The sequence below is a fragment of the Protopterus annectens genome, chromosome 6.part1 (assembly GCF_019279795.1).
Source record: "Protopterus annectens isolate FY-2018-M chromosome 6.part1, PAN1.0, whole genome shotgun sequence".
Classification (NCBI taxonomy): Eukaryota; Metazoa; Chordata; order Ceratodontiformes; family Protopteridae; genus Protopterus; species Protopterus annectens.
The window spans coordinates 409,157,730-409,179,155 of NC_056738.1; the positions used below are offsets into that span (position 1 = coordinate 409,157,730).

The 21,426-nt window shown below is 42.5% G+C and overlaps 1 protein-coding gene across 2 annotated transcripts in view; it reads left to right on the plus strand.

Annotated features, from left to right (window-relative positions):
• Nucleotides 1-21,426, plus strand: part of TM7SF2 (transmembrane 7 superfamily member 2) — a 435,806-nt gene that overhangs the window by 202,979 nt on the left and 211,401 nt on the right. For both annotated transcript variants that reach the window (XM_044075830.1, XM_044075831.1), the window contains one exon: nucleotides 5,247-5,350. In XM_044075830.1, coding sequence (XP_043931765.1) covers nucleotides 5,247-5,350 — 104 coding nt within the window. The remainder of the gene's footprint in view (nucleotides 1-5,246; nucleotides 5,351-21,426) is intronic.

Below are 21,426 nucleotides of genomic sequence, written 5' to 3' on the forward strand. Positions count from 1 at the left end.
ATAATGTTTGCAACCAAAGTAGTATCAATGTTTGTTTTTCATTTATATAAATGTAAGATTGTCTATGCCATACATGATAATTTAATAAAGATGTTTATTGAAAAAAAAGTGCAGACTATCCAAGGTGCATGGACACATGTGGAGCCAACCTTTATGTCTGCATCCTAGAGATGATGACAATTTTTTTTGCATTACAAGCTTTTTGGGATACCTTGCCTAATGGTGCCACTGCCATACACACTGATAAAATGGCAGTGGTTTGCTACATAAGAAAGCATGGGGGAACTCACTCTCTTGCTCCCTCTGTTGAGAAGCAGTGAGATTATTGAAATGGTCTGCTGCAAAATGGCACTTTGTGATTGCCAACTACACTCTGAGCCTGCCCTTTAGAGAACTGACCTCTGATATGGCTTTCTGATACTTAACGAGGAGTGGTCCCTCAGACAGTCAGAAGCACAGAAGATCTGTCACTAGGGACATCTTGCTCTGTCTTGTTTGCATCCCTGACCAACAACAAGTGCAGTGGCTTTTTCTTCCTAAAACCTCAGCTGGGATAATGTGCCAAGGATGTCATCCAGAAATATCCCCTAGGACTCCTCTACATTTTCCTCCTACTTCCTCTTATTCCAAAAAATTCATTCACAAAAGCACAAAACATGCCCAAAGTAAGTTTTCGTAGCCCAGTATTTGGTTGAACAAGTCTGGTTTTCTTCTGCTCAGGGCTCATTTTGTAAAGAAGCCTGTATGTGTGAGGCTTGTCAAAACCCTCCTGATCCACCTGTCCCTGAAATTCTCACTCAAATCTTCACTTCTTACATGTAATTGCTTGGTTACTGCAGTTCTGCTAATTGCCAGGGGCTCTTCATACCCTACCAAGGTGGTATACAAGAAAAACTTAAAAAAGCATATGTGCATTTTCTTTTACATATGCTACTTCTAAAGGTGTGTATCCATTTACATTTCCTTTCACAGTTCTTTGATACAAGATTAAGTTATACCTCTGTTAACATTGCTACCATTTTAATATTTTTTAAGGTTATTACTCTTTAGAGAATGGGTGGCCTCTACATCACCACTATGAATGGAGAGTGAACATTCTCCAGCAGGGTGTTAATGTACAGGTAATGCCCACTGAAAAAGGAGTCTGCCGCTTCATGGCAGCATATTAAGCTACCGTAGAGCTCCGACTGTAACAGAGTTAATGGCTTCCATTATTTTACACTTGCTAAGCAGCGCTTTTGCTATTTAGCAAGTGTAAAATTAAAAAAAAATAGAAAACTGTGTGTGTGTGTGTGTGTGTGTGTGTGTGTGTGTGTGTGTGTGTGTGTGTGTGTGTGTGTGTGTGTGTGTGTGTGTGTATGCATGCATGAAACAGAGTCAGATCGATCGAGGTATTATTTTACACTCACTAAGCAGCACTTTTGCTATTTAGCAAGTGCAGAATTAAGATAAATAAAAAAATACAAAATTTGTGTGTGTGTGTGTGTGTGTGTGTGTGTGTGTGTGTGTGTGTGTGTGTGTGTGTGTGTGTGAATGTGTTTGTTTCTGTCTGCGTGTGTGAGTGTATGGGTGCTTGCATGCATGAAAGCAAAAGTGTGTGTGAGACAGAGAGAAAGTGATCGAGTAATAGATGGAAGTCATTTACACTTAAGAAGTATACATTCCTCTCAACCTCTTAGCTCAAGAAATTTGGACAAAGCCTAAAATAGTGTGGAGCAAAGGCTCAGAAACTGACAGATATGAAGTATTGCTCTTATAAAATTAGAAAGTTTGCTGTACTAATAGTAAATATGTTGACATGCATTTTTAAGCGTATGAAAGCCTAACCCTCAAATATACCTCATTATTTAATAGCTTCAACCCCAATGATTTGCCATAGAACCTAAACATTTTTGGAGGAACTGGCTAAAAAACAAGGCAGAAAATCTGGACAACTGGCAAGTTATGGAAATATGAAACTTGTAATGGCTGACACTATTAACTGAGAGTAATCATGCATGTTTTTTAAAGGTTCTTCTGTGAGAGAGTGCGAGAGAGAGAGAGTGTGTGTGCGTGTGTGTGTGTGTGTGTGTGTGTGTGTGTGTGTGTGTGTGTGTGTGTGTGTGTGTGTGTGTGTGTGTGTATGTACGCTCATGTGAGAGACTGAGTGTCTAGACATTAAATACTTACCAAACTTTTAGTTTGGAGGTAAAATACTACCTCAAACAACAGTTACATATACTACAGCAAGTTTGAAACATTGGGTGGAGGAACCATTTTAGAACAAAAATATACACACACACTAATAAAAAAACAAATACAAAACAATTTAACAGCCCATTCTCTAAGTGCAATAATGCCCTCCAGATTGTGTGTGTTATTGTGTAAATAATGCCCTTCCAGGGGTGTAGTGGCCCACTGCCTGTGGCATAAGACATCAAAAGATGTGGTAAGCTCCTTTCTTCTCTTATCCTAAAAACTTAATAGTAAATGCTAGTGCTGTAACTGGCCTTTTCTTTCGTATTTGGTATGATTCTGTCTGCCATACCATGTAAGTTGAATGCAGACTATTATTTCAGCTGTACATATTAAAGTTCATATCAAACACTTAGTAAATCTATGCAGTACATTGAACTGTATTGTATCTTTTGGTCTGGATTGTGGCTGAAAGGGATTTTGTAGCACTCCACCTACCTGGTTAACAAATTGCTGCTGCACAGTTTGTCTCCTTTATTTTCTTGGTGTATACATACCCTTTGTTCAGAACTTAGAACGTGCAGAGATATTAGCAACCTGTATTATGTCAGTTTTCTATAATAACTATGCTATAGCCATTCTTCAACTGTTGCGGTGCATACCCTAATTCTCCCTGTATCTTGTTTCACCACATCCACCATAAGTTTACTGATAGCAGTTATCCTGTAATAACCAAAGATCCTCCTGATTCTGGATACTCCTTTCAGTGCAAAACCCATTTTTCTAAAAATGTTTTCCAGATGTACCAACAATCTTTCCATCCCATTATAAATCTTCAGTCATTTGGTAACCTGCCCACATAATCCTGTCCCTTGCTGACTTTATTCACAAAAGAAACATGAGACTTTTTCTCCACATAAATCGAAACGTCATCATCAAAACCATTTCTTAATGCATTATTCATTTCATTTGTTTCTGTGTGCAAAAGACATTTTCATCCTGTCTGGGCTATCCGGATATGCCAAACAATTCAGAACATCCATCCTGTCAGCTGAGCACACTCTTTTCCTCCATTCCTATTTCATCAGTTACATTCATTTGAGCTCCGTCTACTACAACAGCTGTTGTAAGAGCACTTATAGTCAGATAGTTTCTCTGTATGTAGTTGATCTAAATGATCGTTCCAAAAACTGTTCACCTATCATACAGATACTTAGTCCCGTCCTGGAATAATTGCAAGAAATTTAAACTCAAAAGTAGCACACTCTATAGCCAGAGAAACCAAGATCCATATATCACCCCTGTGTTGCTTCCAGCAGCCACCGCTTGAATAAAATTCTGATACAGAACATATGATTGCTAGTTGTTGCTAGCAATTCCTGTAATATGACCAATGAACAGCAACTAAAAGAAAACTAGAAGATAACTAAACGTTCCTGTAGTGTTTCACTATGTTCCTTCCCTTATAGACATTCGGTAAACCATAGCTGAGATAATCAGCTCACAGCAAGCCTTTCTTGCACCATAAATAGGGATTAATCTTTTCAAACTGGGGGCATAAACATTTAAGAAGCCTTACCACAAAAGCACCAAAACCCATATGATGTACTAATGTCTGACCTAGCTGAATATTATTAAAGGAAGGTACTTTGTCTTACATTCAAAGTACATATCCCTGAACATTCCTCTGTCCTTAATGACTAAACTTCTGATATACCTAAATATAACGCTATTCTCCAGACCTAGCATCCTGAATAAAACGTGCATTGAGGACCTCCAGTCAGCAATTTTCTAAAATCTGCCTGTCCTCTTAAAATCATTTGAGTCAAGTGAGAGACGTCTTGCAGGGAAAGATTTTGTCATTGTACACCCTGTTCTCTCCTGCTTTCTTTTTTGTTCTTTGTCTTGCTCTGTTTTACTAACCCATAACCCAGTTGTGTTGTTGTTTTCTGTGCTTTCTATAATGTTTATGATACCCTCCATCTCATTTCCTCCATTAAGGCCTCAAACCTATTATCCAGCTCAGTCCTGTACTTCAGCATCTGTGTAGATTCCATCTTGATAGCCTTTAGATGCTGTACCACCTGAATATTCTCACTTTTTTCCTGCAAACCACTGTTTTTGTTTATTTCAGTAGCACTACCCCCGTAATGACCAGCAGTAGCCTTTGTTGCAGTATACTAAGACATTCAGCGTCTGAAATTGTTCTATTTCTTGCTGTTGTAAAAATCTCAACCTTAGCGTTCTGGGTGCCATTCAGTAACAGTAAAGCAATTGATAACAGACCACAAGACAAAGGCTGAGTTACTGCAGTCATATTTTCCTTGAACACATCTTGTACTTCAGTCTCCTGCATGATGAAAAATATGCTGAGACCAGCAGTACAGTATCCTATAGTGAAAAGTAAGGGGCTTCATCTGGTGCCCTGGCCGTCCTTACTATAAACACCACCACAGGTTTTCCTGAAAACAGACTGTGGATCTGTAAGTAAGTAAATACCTGAGAGTGAATGTCCAGAATCTGGAGAGCTTTTGTTTACTTCAGCAGTTGACACTGGCAAAGTGATTACCTACTAGGGTTAAGTGTCCCAGACAAGAGCTGCTGATATAGACCATGGAGGTAGCATTGCTTTCATTAATAAGTACTAATTTCAGAAAATGCACAGTGAATTAATTCCCTTTCCTATGAGTTTGTTTACATGCATATCAGTTTGTTTTAATTGTTCACAGTTTTTCTGCATTTTTTTTTTTTTTTTTTTTTATGTATTTTCACTTGACTAAAAAGGAGTACAGAATCACCTTTGTAAAGTGGCAGTTGTGCCTAGTGGACTTGAGTGCCAGTTAAAACTGAAATATGTGCAACAGTTCCAGTTTTATAATCTCAGTTTATTGTCCTGAAATATTTTCGTTTTGCAGGGTTTGGATGTTTGAAAATGCCTTTGTATTCAGAAATGTACTTTTTAAGCAAAATAAGTGAAATGCTCTATAATCAAAATTTCAGGAGAGCACTAAACAAGGCTGCATGAAACAGCTCACCTGTTATCTAATAGCTATGTTGTTTTTGTATTCCAGGGAACCCCATTTATGACTTTTTTATTGGACATGAGCTCAACCCTCGAATCGGAAGCTTTGATCTTAAGTACTTCTGTGAACTTCGACCTGGACTTATTGGCTGGGTATGTGCATTCTAGAGTTCTTAAAACCCTGCTGTAGACTTTGTTCTGTTTTAATATGATAGATTTGGCAACGATAAGAAAATATGTTAATTGTTTATGCATATATGATTATGTCATGAAATAGCTAAACCTCAAAATATTTAAAAAAAATATTGAATGCAGAAACACTGCAAACTCATAAATATTGAATCCTAAAATATCTAATTATTCTGTCCAAGTGAAACTCCCCTATGTCATACACCCCGACTACAAAACAGAGATGAGGTTTTGTCTTGGTAGGCGTACTGTTAGGGAAAGTGTTTTTAATAAGTTAATGTGTAGGGTTGGGATTAGCACACGAGTAAGGTGGGAAAGGGGGCTTTACCCATCCCAGGAAACTAGTCTTAATATTTTTGCAGAGGCCTGGAGACATTCTCGTTCTGCTTCCGCAGTCCCCCAAAAGGTTGTTTCCTTATACTCTCCATTGGCACATTGTAGTGAGATCTTGTTAGGACATCCCCAGTTTGATTTCCATGTCATCTTAGTGGGCTTTCCCCATTCTTTGAGTCAGCATCCCATTCCTTCATAGATGATGGATAGAATGGTCCAAGAAAGGTACCAAGCAAACAAGCAAGTTTGTTCTACCATACTGGGATTCAGCACTTTTTACTACGTATACCATACGTCTAAATTCCAGTCCCTCCAAATGGAGGTGGTCCTTGCTAGCTTGTGACAACCTTCCACACTATAGGTTCAGAAAGGATCTCCCTTTCATTTTGCCTACTTCTTTGCTGGGTCAGCCCACCTTTAGCTGCTGACTGGTGTTTGCAGTGGATATTTTGGAGAGGGGTGTGACATAGGCATGTGCCTGCAGTATATGGCTTGGTTAAGCTTTTCCCCTCCATCGGATGCCTTCCCATACAAATAATGTACCCACCCTGTAAAGAACATCAAACTGCTTAGCAACAGCTGACCATGCAGTCTCAGTGCCAGGCCCTAAACTATAGGATGCATTTCTTACTGATATACAGATCTCCCCTGCCACTCAAGAGTTTTGATTAAAACTGTTAACTCAACTTAGAGATATAGCAAGCCATAACTGCTTTTACAAATGGTGCCGTCAGCTAATATGTTACATTTCCTGTGGCTTCATCCTTCCTCTTGCACCACCTCTCAGGGCACATTGGTGAATATAGGTGTGGAATTATGTAAATGCACATATGGTTTCCCACCAACAAAAAAAGTCAGTGCTACTACAAACTATTTACTTCATGTATCGCTTATGAGTTCTGTTTGACTGTACATCAGTATTGCATAGCAATATTTTTATTTTATTTTACATTTGTTGACCGGGATAGTCTGACTGGATGCATGTCCATTTTCAGCGGAGGCCCGGGGAGAAAAGCTCCAAGGGTAAGCACATACAACATTACATAATACCAGCATTACATATTACAAACAGACTATTTACAGAGATTACATAAGTAAGCAAGTTAAACAAGTTCCACAGGTTACAGTTAGTCCTGAGCACAAGTCAGGATTAAATTAAATTACACAGTAAACTGGTTAACAGATTTTTACACATTCGAGTTAGCCTGGCTTGATACATTGACATAGCCAGTTCAATGCATAGCAATATTTTTATTTTATTTTATTTTACATTTGTTGACAGGGATAGTCCGACTGGATGCATGTCAATATTGTGTTAAAGTACACACATGCACAAATGCGTGCATGTATTTTTTTTGTTGTTGTTGTAACTCACATTTTAAATTTTCGTGATTTGATGTTATATGCCATACAGTGCCTGAAATTGGTTCATATGGATTGGCCTGCTACACCAGCTGCCAAACATGTTAAATAAAGAAATAGCATTTTATAAACAAACAAGTTTCCTGCTGGATGTCCATTTGTGCAGAGTGGGCTGTTTTGACATGAGGTTCAGCCTGTCTTGAATGTCTTTCTGGTTAGCAAACCATCCCCTTGCTTTGGTGGTGGTGGTGGTGGTGGGGAAGCTGCTTCCTTGCTAGCTGAAGCTTCACTTGCCTTTAGGCCAAGGCCATCTGGACTGTCTTAGGGAGTTGTACAGGGGAAAGCAGAGTTTTGAGGGAGAGGGATGTCTCTCCAGGGATGCTGAGGTAGCTTACTTCTTGGATTTTGTTAGGAGGACCTCCTTCTGTGGTGACTGTCCATCAACCATTGCTGTTTCACTCCTCCGTGAGTCTGTATTGTGGAGCTTTAGAGCAGACCCAAGCCACACTGCCCATTGAGTGCAGAAGGCTACACTACTTCTTGGGAGGAGAGCCGTACATTAACTCCTTGTCTTTGACTATAGGGTCTTGATTTCCCAGTCTTCTGAGCCTTAGGTGTCCCCCTGCTCCCATCATGTAGTGGTGGGGTCCCTTGAGATACTTGGTGGGGGGGGGTTCTCTCCTGGTGCCTGGGTGCATGCCCCCCTCCTCCCCAATTGGGAGACTCAACCTAATATACTATGAGCTCCAGATCAGTTGAAACTCTTAACTGGTTTGAAGCTTAATGGAAGTGAACCCCCTTTGAATTCCCATGATGTCCTTCAAGAATGCAACTGCAGTCATAACATATGGGTTGTCCTGCCTCAGGCAGCCCTCGGTCGGCCGGATTCCAAAGTCTGGGTCCGGCGTCGGCTGGTGTCGCCTCCTCTCCGACGTCAGAATGGCTGGAGTATAAAGGCATCGGCCGACGCCATCTTCCTCAGTCTTTCTTGCCGCGCGGTGCCCGAAGCAGAAGCAGTTCGCAAGTGCCGGTCGGTCAGCTCCTGTGTTTTCAGTATCGAAGTCATCTAAAAGCTAAGTACCCCAGTGGGGAACATTTTTTCTTGCCTCAGCCGATGTCAGAACAAATTGAGATAGTTAATAATTGTTTGTCTTGTGGTAAACAAATACCTCATAAGGACTTCCATTCTTACTGCCTACCTTGCCTGGACCCAGACCACGACGTCTCGGCCTGTGCTGCCTGTGCTTGCTTTAATAAGCGCACTCTCAGGCGCCGGGCAGAATTTGCCGAAGACTTTTTCGGCGAATCTTTCGCTTCTATCATGCCGTCAGAACAACCGACTACTCAATCATCCAAAAAACGAAAGGACCGGGACCGACATCCTCGGCCCGCATCCTCCACCGATACTCCTCCTAAACCCTCCGCGAGTGCTTCGGTCCCTTTGGAAGCGGTAATTCAACCGCTCCAGGCCGACGACACAGCGTTAACTCATCCTTCGGTCTCGGAGTCTACACCGGTGCCGGTTGTTGACTTTCCTCCAGAAACCGAAGTTCTGGATCTACCCGACACCATTCCTGTGGACAAGGTTACTCCTGCACGTGGGGCAGCTAGGCCTCCTGTATCCATGTCCATCAAGGCCTTTGCACGTGCTAAGGCTGCCAGCCAGGCCAAGGCCCATCCTAAACCTACTGCCCAGGCCCCTTCCTCTGATAAACAGATCATGTCTCTTGCTGCAGATCTTATTTCTCTTATCAGGGGGGTCTCAGCCTCATCCAGACAGAGGTTCTCAGCCGCCTGCAGAGAAAAGGCCCAGAACTGAGCAGGCCAACAACCTCTCTTCAGATGAAGCCTCTGGGGATTCTGAGCATTCAGATACCAAAGAAGAATCCTTCCAGGCCTATGAGGACTCTGATGCTGAGGAATCAATTCCCTCTGCCTCTCCTCCAGAGGATTTTTCGTTTGGTGAAGTCCTACACTCTATGAGGGAGCATTTTAAATGGCAGGGTCAGGAATTCTCTGATTCCAGGAAAAGGCTACGTACCTTCCTCAAGCTACCCCAGCACAGACCATTAGCTATCCCTCCAGTTATGGATGTCCTGGATGATGTTTTCTCCGACTCCAGTGCTAACCCTGATTCTCTCCCTCCTGCTCCTTTCAAGCCAGACAGATATTATAGTGTCCCTGACACCCACAAACATCTCTTTAAGGCCCATTCTGTGGATCTAGAAACTATTTCACAGGGCCCCAAGGGAGTGGCTACTTCCACAGCCAAGAATCCACTGCCAGCGGATAGGGAAGCTAGGTCCCTGGAGAGATGGGGTAAAAAAGTTTATATCTCTACCACCCTGGCCATGAGGTCACTTAACTGCCTTTTTCATATGTTTCAGTACCAGGATTTTTTACTGGATGATTTACAGAAAAAGCTAGCCTCTCCTGAGCCTATTGATAGAAAGGCATTGCAGGATCTAGTACATAACACTCAGCAGGTTAGCAGTCATTTTCTTCAGTGTGGTTATGATGCATTGGAGGCTTCATGTAGGGCAGCTATGACTGGGGCTGTTATACGTAGACATGCTTGGTTAAAAGAACAGCCACTGCCAGACCATGTTAAAGTAAAATTACTTGATGCACCTCTGGAAAAACAGAAGCTTTTTGGTGCTAATGCACAAGATGTGTTGAAGTCCATCGAGGAAAAAGCTAAATCAGTTCAGACAGTCAAAGATTTCCTCCAGGTTCAGCCTCCCAGATTCAGCAGGAATTGGCCTTCAAAGAATTGGTTCTTTCCAGACACTGACAAGTTTCAAAGGGGAAAAAACAGGCGTGCCCAAGGTAGAGGGCAATACCGAGGCTCCTACAGGGGCCGCCAATGGCAACCACCAAATCAAAGAAGTGGCGCAGGCAGTCCAGCTGCACCACAAGGACAACCACAATGACTTGACTTTCATACCATCTACAAAGGCTCAAAGAGAAGCACCTTTGGGCGGAAAATTATCCTTATTCTCAAAAAACTGGCATATCTTAATCAAGGACAACTGGATTCTGGATTTAATAGACAAAGGTTACAGATTCCACTTCCATACTTTACCAATAAGACAAGGCATGCCAAACCTGCCACTTCATCAACGGGCAGAGGCACTCATTCAAGTTTCAAAGCTGTTACATATAAAAGCAATAGAAAAGGTCCCTCCACAGGAACAAGGCCAGGGATTTTATTCAAGACTGTTCCTTGTTCCAAGAAAGGAAAAGAAATGGAGACATATACTGGACTTGTCTACTCTAAATACTTACCTCATTGTGCCAAAGTTCAAAATGCTGACGTTGCAGCAACTCCTTCCCATGCTGGGCAAGGGGTCTTGGCTGGTCACTCTGGACCTCAAGGAGGCATGCCTGTATGTCCCAATCAGACAAAGCTGCAGAAGATACCTCAGATTTCTTGCAGGGACAGAGCATTATCAATTCTCAGCATTGCCGTTTGGCTTATCTACTGCGCCCAGAGTGTTCACGAAATGCCTGGCATCAGTAGTGGCACACTGCAGACTCCAGGGGATTCAATTATACCCCTACCTGGACGACTGCCTCATACAAGCAGACAACAAGCAAACCTTGATAGCAAACTTGGACTATGTCATTCAATTACTACAGGCCTTGGGATACACAGTCAACATTCAGAAATCAAGACTTCTGCCATCCCAACAGATTATTTTCCTAGGAGCCAAACTGGACACAAAAACACAGATGGCATATCTCACAGAGGAAAAACAACAGCCGTTACCAGAGTACTTCAAAGGCCTAGCAAAGCTCTCCCAGCTGACTGCAAGGAAAATCCTGCAGGCCCTGGGGTTCATGGCATCTTGCATTCTTCTGATACCTTTGGCAAGACTTCATATGAGAAAGCTGCAGTGGTACTTAAAAAGCTTATGGTCCCAACACAGACAAATCCTAGAGGACGTAATCCCACTCATTCCATGTCTGCAAAGAGAATTTTTGTGGTGGGCTCAAGCAAGTCAGTTAAACAAAGGCATGTCTTTCAACAAACCTCAAGCAGGTCAAATGATTAGAGCAGACGCCTCAGACCATGGATGGGGGGCGCACATGGAGGGCAGATGCATACAAGGTCAATGGACACCAAGGGAAAGGCATCTGCACATAAACCAAAAAGAGATGTTGGCAGTGATACATGCAATCGAGACTTTCGAAAAATCACTTCAACAAGGACATTTGCTAATAAGGACAGACAACACCACTGTTATGTGGTACATAAACAAGCAGGGAGGCACTCATTCTTATCCCCTCTGCAGACTAACAATGATTCTCTGGGAAAAATCCCTAAGTCTGAAGATACATCTGCAATCCCAGTTTGTGCCAGGCAAGGACAATGTACTGGCGGACAAGCTGAGCAGAAATTTATTGGATCCACACGAATGGATGCTGCATCCTCACATTTTCTCACAAATAACAAGGACATGGGGAAGACCGGACATAGATCTTTTTGCTTCTCACATGAATCATCACCTGGAAAAGTTCTGTACAAGGACCCACCATCCTCTAGCCTGGAAAACGGATGCTCTCTCCTTCAGCTGGAAGTCCCTAACAATTTATGCATTCCCTCCTATACCACTGCTGACCAAGGTGATACTGAAGATCAAAGCAGAACAACCAACAGGCATTTTGATAGCTCCAGACTGGCCAAGGCAGCACTGGTACCCATTGCTGTTGAGCATACCTCGGACCAAACCGTGGCCTCTGCTTCTAACACAACACAATTACAGGATGGTTCATCAAAACCTGAAAACATTGCATCTGACAGCCTGGAGATTACCATAACTCCTTCCGATATCTCTCTTTCCAAAGAAGTTCAAGAGATCTTACTGGAAGCACACAGACCTTCCACCAGAAAAACCTATTCAGCCAAGTGGAAGAGATTCATCATCTGGAATGCTAACAGGGGTTAGGATACAACAGTATTGAGTATACCTCAGATATTGGAATACTTGGCAGAAATGTTTCATACTGGTCTCTCATATTCTTCCATAAAGATTCATGCCTCAACAATCTCAGCAAAATACAATTGTGATCCACCTGTGTTTTCACATCCTTTGCTAAGACAGTTCCTAAGGGGGATAACGAATATCAAACCTCCCAGGAAACCGCCAGTACCTGCATGGGACCTCAACTTCGTCTTGGAAAAATTAACTCTTCCTCCCTTTGAACCAGCAGCAACTTCAGAAATGCAATTTCTCTCATGGAAAACGGTTTTCCTATTGGCAATCACATCAGCAAGAAGAGTCTCGGAGATACAGGCACTCATGGCAGTACCTCCTTTTCTCATTTTTCATCAGGACAGAGTCTCCCTAAGAACCAATCCTTCATTCATGCCAAAAGTAATTTCCAGGGTGTCTCTAAATCAAGCCATTCACCTGCCTACTTTCTTCCCCAATCCTCAAAACAGGGGGGAAGCACTGCTGCATACTTTGGACATACACAGGTAACTACGCTACTACTTGGACAGAACTAAGGCCACCAGAAAGTCTGACCAACTGCTTGTAGCCTATGCTGCTGGAGTACAAGGAAAAGCACTCTCCAAACAAACAATTTCCAAATGGATTGGACACTGCATCAGATTCTGCTATTCCTTTCATGGAAAAGGTGTGCCAGCCAATATTAAGCCACACTCCACCAGAGCTATAGCCATATCCACAACTTTCCTAAGAGGAGTGGCTACAAAGGACATTCTAGAGGCTGCTACATGGAGCTCCGTGCATACATTTACCAAGCACTACAACCTGCCTTTATACTCCAGATCCCGAGCAGGCTTTGCTTCGTCCTGCAGGGCATTTTAGCTACACCATCACTTTCTTAGTTCCAACCACCCCCAGCTTGGCTATGGTATTCAACCCATATGTTATGACTGCAGTTGCATTCTTGAAGGACATAGTACAGTTTTGTACCTACCATAAATGTAGATGTCCGATAGATATGCAACTGCAGTCGGATTCTCCCACCCTCCTACTCCTCTGCAACCTTCTTTTTGGGTCCACTACCCCTATTCCTATTAGCTGAGGGTATCTCTATGGTGTATCTGTTTATTACTGTTGTGCATGTCTGGAATTCTTTATCCATTCACCAAATTTAGCCTTCCTAGGAGGGCACCTGGCATCTGGGGCAAGAAACACTGAGGAAGATGGCATCGGCCGATGCCTTTATACTCCAGCCGTTCTGACGTCGGAGAGGAGGCGACACCAGCCGACGCCGGACCCAGACTTTAGAATCCGGCCGACCGAGGGCTGCCTGAGGCAGGACAACCCAAATGTTATGACTGCAGTTGCATATCTATCGGACATCTACATTTATGGTAGGTACAAAACTGTACTTTGTGCAGGAGCTAGTGTCAGCTTACCTACAGTTCAAACATGATTACATAAACTCCGACAGAGGGCTTGTTGGATAGAAGCATCTGTCATATATAAGCATCAAAATGTGATGAGTTCTGTCAGTAAAGAAAAGAACAGCTAGAAATTATGAGATACTCTTCATAAATGTGCATACAGTTAACTAAATGAAGAATAATGAAGGTATAGAGTAATAAAAATGACTTTTGTTAACATATATCCATTTGTTTACTAATAGCAAAGATTAATGAAATATGATGTGATGTGCACCTATAGTTATGAACTTCATGAGACTGTACAATGTTTAGAAAGGAGAATGCTTTATAGAAATAATGCATCTTCATAACATCAGAATAAGAATATGTTATCAAGATGACTGTGAAAACTGTTGAAATTAATTGTTTAATCGAAGAATGAAGATAAAATTATTATTTGTAGTAGATGATGCTTGCTTAGGATTCTTCCTGAAGCAGGGGGATGCTCTTCAGAATATTGGGCCCCCTCTTAACTTGTGCAATGCAATCTCTTACAAAAAATTTCTCTGAAGGCAGGACTCCTTTGAGTTGACCAGGGTGGGTCCATAATATTGTTTCCTTTCTGGTGAATGGGACTGTGTGGATGGCCTCCGAAGGGCATCCATCTACTCTCTCGTGGGTGACTGGGAGTGTTTGCAGGTAAGTTTCAAGACTGATTTCTTAGGGTGGTCTATTCTGAAGACATCCTGTCCGCTTCTAGAACTTGTAATGACCTTTTCCTCTTCCATCTGAGTCCATGGATATTAGAAAAGATTGATGGTCGTGTATCCCCTGTGGAGAGTTTTGTTCCCACTTGTACCTTGCTTCTTGCTTTTTCCAGTGATATAGCTGAGTTCTCTGCCAACATCTTGAAGGGGGAGGGGGTGATGTGCATCACTCTTGACCTTTTTAGCTTTGGAACCCACCCCCATCCCACCCACGCCCTGGTCATAGTGGTTGATCCTCCATGGATAAAAAATAATATGCTTCCTTTGGCTACTTGTCATAGTAGATTTTATTTGAACAGTTGTTTGGATTAAAAAAACATGTGACCTGGACAAAACCCATACTGAGGGATGTGCTGTATATGGGGAGATTTTATTGTTTAAAGTGTTTGCTATACTTCCAGAGTTTTCATTTAGTAATGATATTGGTCTAAAATCTTAGAATGTGCAGGGTTTACCTTATTTTTCATAAAGATTAAGTTGGCCTTTGTCATGGATTGCTGAATACTCCATGGTGGTATTAATTATTATAAAACATGCTGCTTGTGTCTGGATAGACATTATTTGTTCTCCTCCCAAATTTTGTAAAATTCAGGAATTCAGGGCTGTCCCGTCTGAGAAGACATTTAACTCCTGTAGTCTTTGGTCATGGAATTTTCCTCTCCATTTTGCACATTATCCTGTTGCTTTCATTCTGGACTTTTTTTCAGAATGAAGTCCCTGTGTGTTTATCCTCCAGAATTATAAAAAAACAAAAAAAAAATACAGCATTGCCTCTTTGCTCCTTATGTGTATCCCAATGAGAAAACACACCAGCATACTGTTTGCTTTTGCCACTTGCACATCATTCTGGTCCTGGTGGTGCTGTCCAGGTGTGACCAACACCTTCTTATCTTTTTTTATAATCGATTACCATATAAAATTCAACATCCATATACAACACTATCAAAAAAAAAAAAATAATAAACAAAAGTTGGGTCTTCTCTATAGAAATAAAAAATTCCTAGCTCCCAATTCCAAACCCACTCTATCTCAAGCCTACCTCCTTCCTTGCCCTCTCTACGCCTCTCCTATCCTACCCATCTCCAGTCATCACTACTAATCAAACTTGAACAAACCTGTAACAATATCCCCAGATTCGCCTGTAAGCAACCATACAAATCACATCATTGCCTTGCCCTAAAACAATTTCAGTGGCTTGAACCCCCCCCCCCCAGCTCCTGCTTCTTTCCCAGCTACAGCTCGCACACTCCCTACTAAGTAATCTCATCTCCTGTCCCTCTCTTTCTTCCGTAGTATCCCCTTATATCCCAGCTTGTTCACTTCGCTCTGACCAGAACCTTCTAGATATCTACAAACCAAACAAAAATATTGGCAAACTCCTTTATAGAAATTCAGCGTCCCAAGCTTGGAAAAGGCTACCCAGTAACATTCGTAACATTAATAGTACCATCTGCATCAAATTTGATGTCAAAAAGTACTTCCTGAACTCAAAATCCTTTCCTTGCCATAATCCTCCATGAACTCTTGTTACCACTTCATCTTCTTCCCCATCACTTGTACTTTTCAGAACTTGTTGTTTCAGTCTGTCAGAAATCTAATATTCAGTATTATGCTTCCATGTAAAGAATATGCTCATATTGTTTCTGTTTCCTCACACTGTACATTTTATTTTTATGGGTTTGAACATGTTGTTCGTATGAGTTGTAAACTTTATTTGCATTTACTTACCCTTGAATTTTGTACTCCAGCTTTCAGCCACGCATTTCTTCACTGGATGTATACCTTATGTTGGTGTGTTATCTCATTTTTTTCTTACATTGCATTGTTAATTTCCTATAGGTTCATAGGTAGGTACTAGGCTATCTGCCCGAGGGCATTTATAAGCCTAGCCAGAGTGTGTCAGCTTTCACTGCTCCATTGATTAATTAACTGAGCCTCTGTCAAGAAAAGCCATTGAAGTGATCCCAGGGGTGTATTTTCTGTTACCCATCCACTCGTCAAGGTTTCTCTTGAAGAGTGTTAGTGAGGGGCTCTGCCTAATGTAGTTAGGAATTTTATTCCAAAGCATGGGGAGTCTCTGTGACAGGAATCTATCCCTCCAGCATGTTCTATTTATTGTTGTGGCTAGGTTTAGCTCACTAGAGCGAGTGGCTCGCAGTGACTTGGATTTCTTTAGGTGGAGCATGTCCATCAATTCTGAGTTGGACATGGCTTTGTAAGTCAGGCAGAAGTCACCTCTGAGTAAGCGATATGCAACTGAGTACAGCCGGGGGTTTTCCAGTCGGGCTGCATAGGACATATGTTTGAGGCCAGTAATCCTCTTGGTGAGGTACTTTTGTGGTCTTTCCAGCTGTTGGAAATGTCTTGTGAGGTACATCCCAAATGGGGCATTGTACTCTATGATGGGTCTGATGAGTGACGAGTAGAGGAGCACTGTAACCTCTTTATTTCTAGATTCAAACCCTTTAGTAATTAGATGGGCTACATAGAAGGATTTCCTAACTACTTTGACAATATGATTTTCAAAGGAGAGATTACTATTTACCTGGGTCCCCAGATCTCTTATTACCTCTTCTGTATTAAGGGGGCTGCCACCTGTGTGGTAATTCATGGGTGTTTCGTTGTTCCCAAATGGGATGACTATGCATTTTTTGGCATTTAGCTTGAGACAATGACTTTGACACCAGGTGTCTGTCTCAGTAAGGCCCTTTTGAAGAATGTCCGTGCCAGCCGGAGAGTCTGTTATGGCTCCCAGTCTGCAGTCATCGGCAAACTTGATTAGCCATAGTCCTCCTGTGTTTGCCTGTACTTCTGAGAAGTATATGCTGAACAGTAAGGGTCCCAGGACCAAGCCTTGTGGGACACCACTTGTGACTGGTTTAGAGTCGGACCTGGAGCCCGCTATTCTTACCATGTGAGTTCTGTCTGTAAGCCAGTTGGTAACCCATTTTGTGACGTAGGGGTTTATGTTCAGGCTGGTGAGTTTTTATATAATTCCCGAGTGGGGAATGGTGTCAAAAGCCTTGGCGAGGTTAAGGTAGGCTGTGTGAACCATCTTCCCCTCATCTGTGGCCTTGGTGACTATCTCGAAGAAGTCAACCAGGTTTAGTAGGCATGATCTGCCCTTAACAAAGCCAAACTGGTCGAGTCAAGTGTTTGGAGGTTCCCAATGTCTTTGTTAATGAGTTCCATGATGATGCGCTCCATAGCCTTGCAGACCAGGCTAGTCAGGCTTATAGGGCAATAGTTACCAGGGTCAGTTGTCCTTTGTGGAGCGGAATAACCGTTGCTGTGCGCCATTCTATGGGCACGTAGTCTGTGGAGAGGCTGAGGTTGAACAGTGTGTTTAGGTGGGGGGTTAGTTTGTTCTGTAGTTCATACAAGACGCAGCCTGGGACACCATCTGGCCCCATTAATGCTGTGCTTTTGGCTTTTGAAAGGGCTGTTTTCACCTGTGCGTCTGTGATTTCTGGGACACTACACTTTTCCGGTATTGTTGTGGGCCCTTTTGGGGTGAGAGGGGGGTGAAGTTTGCACTGAATCTATCTGCCAGGATATTGGCAATATCAGTAGGTTCAGTATATTTAGTGCTATTTTGCACTAGCTCAGAGCATATCTGTAAGTTGCCACTTAGATTCTTGACATAGCTAAAGAAGGCTTTGTGTTTATCTTTCAAACCCTTCGCTATTTTTCTTTTGAAGTTAGCCTTGGATGATTTTATGAGGGACCTTAGTTTCTTACTGATACTGATCAGGGATGTCTTTCCTTCTTGGGATTTGCTTTTTTTCTGAACTAGTTTCCTCCTTCTATTATATAGCCTGTTTATGGCAGGGATTCACCAGACTGGTTTCCTTCTCTTAGGGGATTGAGTCTTGGTTTTGCTAGGGATGGCACGATCCATGCATCCTTGTAGGTGCTCATAGAGTGCATTTGTAAAAGTTCCTGCATCTTGGACATTGTTATCCTTTAGCGTGGGGGCTGTGAAACTTACCACCTCTGTCTTACGTAAGGTGAAGTTTGCTACAGAAAAGCTTTTCACTGTGGTTTCCTTGGTTGGGGGGAGGTAGTGTGGTGTGGACATCCAGAGTGATTAGTTTATGGTCTGATGTAACCAGTGACAGGTTGACCTCTGATGTGGAACACCTGTCACCCATGTTGGTGATGACCAGGTCCAATATGTTTTCACCTCTGGTAGGGGAGTTTACCAGCTGATCCAGGGCATTTGAGTTGATAAATTCTAGGAAGCACTGGACCTGGGAGTTTGTACTTGAGTAGTTTTTCCAGTTAACGGTAGGGTAATTGAATTTTCTAGTATTGTGATGCTTATGTTAATTATATATCCTGGAGCTTTTCTCCTCGGGTCTGCACTGAAAATGGGCTACATGGCTCAGTTGGACTAACCCGGTTAATAAATGACAAATAAATAAATATGATAAGAGAGGAATGTCCATGATGCTGACATCTTCCCCTGCAGTATTGCTTAGAGTGGCACTGATATAATATTTTTTCATTGGCAGCAATGATGGGAGTATGCAGAATGTCCTGCATCTTCCTGCCATCACCAGAAGGTACAAGTAGCAATGCAGTACTGATGTTCTTACCTTGGCTAGGCGTCCCTGTGGTTATCTGTACCAAATCTTTAGAGAAAGAGTTATTAAATGCAGAAGCCTTGATGCATTCATTTTATAGCCCAATATTTCTTCTTGAAAGCAGGCATTGTGGCATGGATGAGTCTAACCTCTTTTAATGATAACCTCTTCCACGCCATTCTTAATACCCCTTCTGGGAGACCTTTTTTTTCTTTTGGTAGGCCTTCCAAGAGTTACTCAAGGTCATTAGGAGAAGACATTTGCTGACCACAGTTAAGGGTCTCTGTAATATACCCATGGTTTTCATTTTTTCAGATCTTTGCATAGTTTTCTAGGAAGAAGAAGCCACATGTCTTGGGGGAAAAAGTGTACCCAAGTGTCAGGTGGTCTTGTACTTTCCAACTTTCTTGACTGAGCTACCTAGGAGGGTGCCCCCATCGCACCCATATTACAGTGCTGACAAGTATTCAAGGTTGCCCATGATGGGGGTAGCTGAGTTCAGTCCAGGTTAAAGAGCCATCACCAAGATTGGTGGATTGTCCATGTGGTCATGGATATTTGTACCCAGGACTGTTACATTATCCTTGAGAAGAGCTGTGTTCAGAGACCAAGCTGTCTCTGAAAAGCTCTTGGGAAAGGCCATATCAGTGCTCAGAGGAGCCTCTGTGACTGTCCTGCCATTGGGACTAGGTCAGGGGGTTTACTGTTGTTTATTCAAAAGTGGATAGGAGATTTCTGCCGCATCCTGCACTTTTGTAAATTTATTCAGCATGTCTTGTACAGCTGGTTCTGGATAGTGACTGCCAGGGGGTCATTTTGGAGACCCAGGACAGCATCACTGGACATGATAGTTGTTGTTTGGCATGATATTGTCTAGAGCCCATTTGCACTAGATGGGCACTACTTTCAGCAAAAAGAGATACTGTTTGGTCTATCTGGACCCAATGCGTTTATCAGGGTACATGCATTGTTGGAAGATCCCTTGTAGAAGATAGAACTCTGGATGTTTCCTCGACCTGTATGACTAGCTTCTGGTGGACAAATTGTAGTACTTCTTCACAGTGTCCTTTGATTAAACAGTGCTGTGGATTTGGGCTGATGGGCTGTGTAACTTGGGAGAAGTCTTCTCTGAACCCATCTCAGAAGATTGTCGTCATTATGACAGAACTTGGACACTCTCTTGTGGGCAAGACAGACAGGCACTGAAGAGTCGTGCAGGTCATGTCTTCTGCCTTGTGAGTAAGGATGCAGTAATAAGTCCAGGCATGGACAGCCCTGTGCTTATAGGCTTAATAGTGGCCATGATCTTTAGCATTCATTTCACACCTGAGGATATAGGTTCTGCAGTACAAAGTGAGATGTCAGTAGCTGCAGAGTTCCTACATGGTCACTGACGTGCTACTGGCATCAGTCCCTTATCACAAGGCTTTGGAGAGGTAGCCCACCCTCTTGTCTTATGGTTGGACTTCCCTTCTGGCATTAGAAGCCATTGCAGATCCAGACTATGCATGCTTTGTAAGTGCAGTGGGAAGCATGCCTTGGTTTCTTTGTGGTCCACAGGGAATGCATCCCTTCCCCAGGAAGAGAGTGCTGCATGTTAGCCAGCAGGAGCTGATGATGGCTTTCTTTGCAGAGCTTGAAGGGCAAAAACACTAAGACCAGAACTTCTCAATAAAACCAGTCTTTGATGTGATTTGTAAACAGGCCAGCAGCTTTATCCTCCTTGCAGAGAAGTGAGTCATGTCTGGCAGCTGACACAGACAAATCTTGCTTATGGCAGATCACACTCCAGGAGAAGTGACTGTGCTACTGGAATCTCTGAGCCACAACTCCAGACCTCTGCTGTAGCTGATGATTTAGGAAGCCCTATCTGCTAAGGCTGTTGAAAGAAACTGACCTATTTGACACTCAGGAATGAGACCTTCACATTTCCTGCCCTGCCTGTTAGGGCAAGTGGAATGTGATGGTAGATGTCTTCTCTATCCTGTGGCAAAGAAGATTCCTGTACTGTTTTCCCCATTTCCCTCTGATTTTTTGACTTGTTACAAAATTCAGAGCGAGCAGTAGTTTCTTCATTCCTCATAGCAGTCAAATAGGCTGTAGTTTCAATCCTACAGGTCCCTGTAGTTCCATAAACTATGACACTGTGAGCTAAGAAGTTCCATCCTAACCAACCCCTCCCCCCCACCACCAAATAAAGGATGAGAAGCTGCTCAAACTAATGGTTACTAGTGTAAAGGACTTATTCTTGACAGACTGGATGGAGCTTCAGAGGTATTTTGAAGCCATCTGGAAATGATCCACTCATCAGATATATTCTGCATGGTGGACGAGCTTCTCCATTTGCATGTACAGGTATTCACTGTTGCCTTAGGTCATTCTCACTTGAAGAAGACTGTATCACATGCATGTGTTAACTTAGGATGTCATTTTTGTCATGGATAAGGACATTATCTGTACCATCTCTATCCATGGCATAGCTTGCCCTATGCTTGTTGGTTAAATAGTTCCTGAAACGTTCTGCATTATTTGCCCAAACTTAAGTAGCTCATCTACTTCACTTAATTTCATTTATTTTATTAAAGCACTTATTTCCTTAACACTTAGCTTGAAAAAAATAGTTCC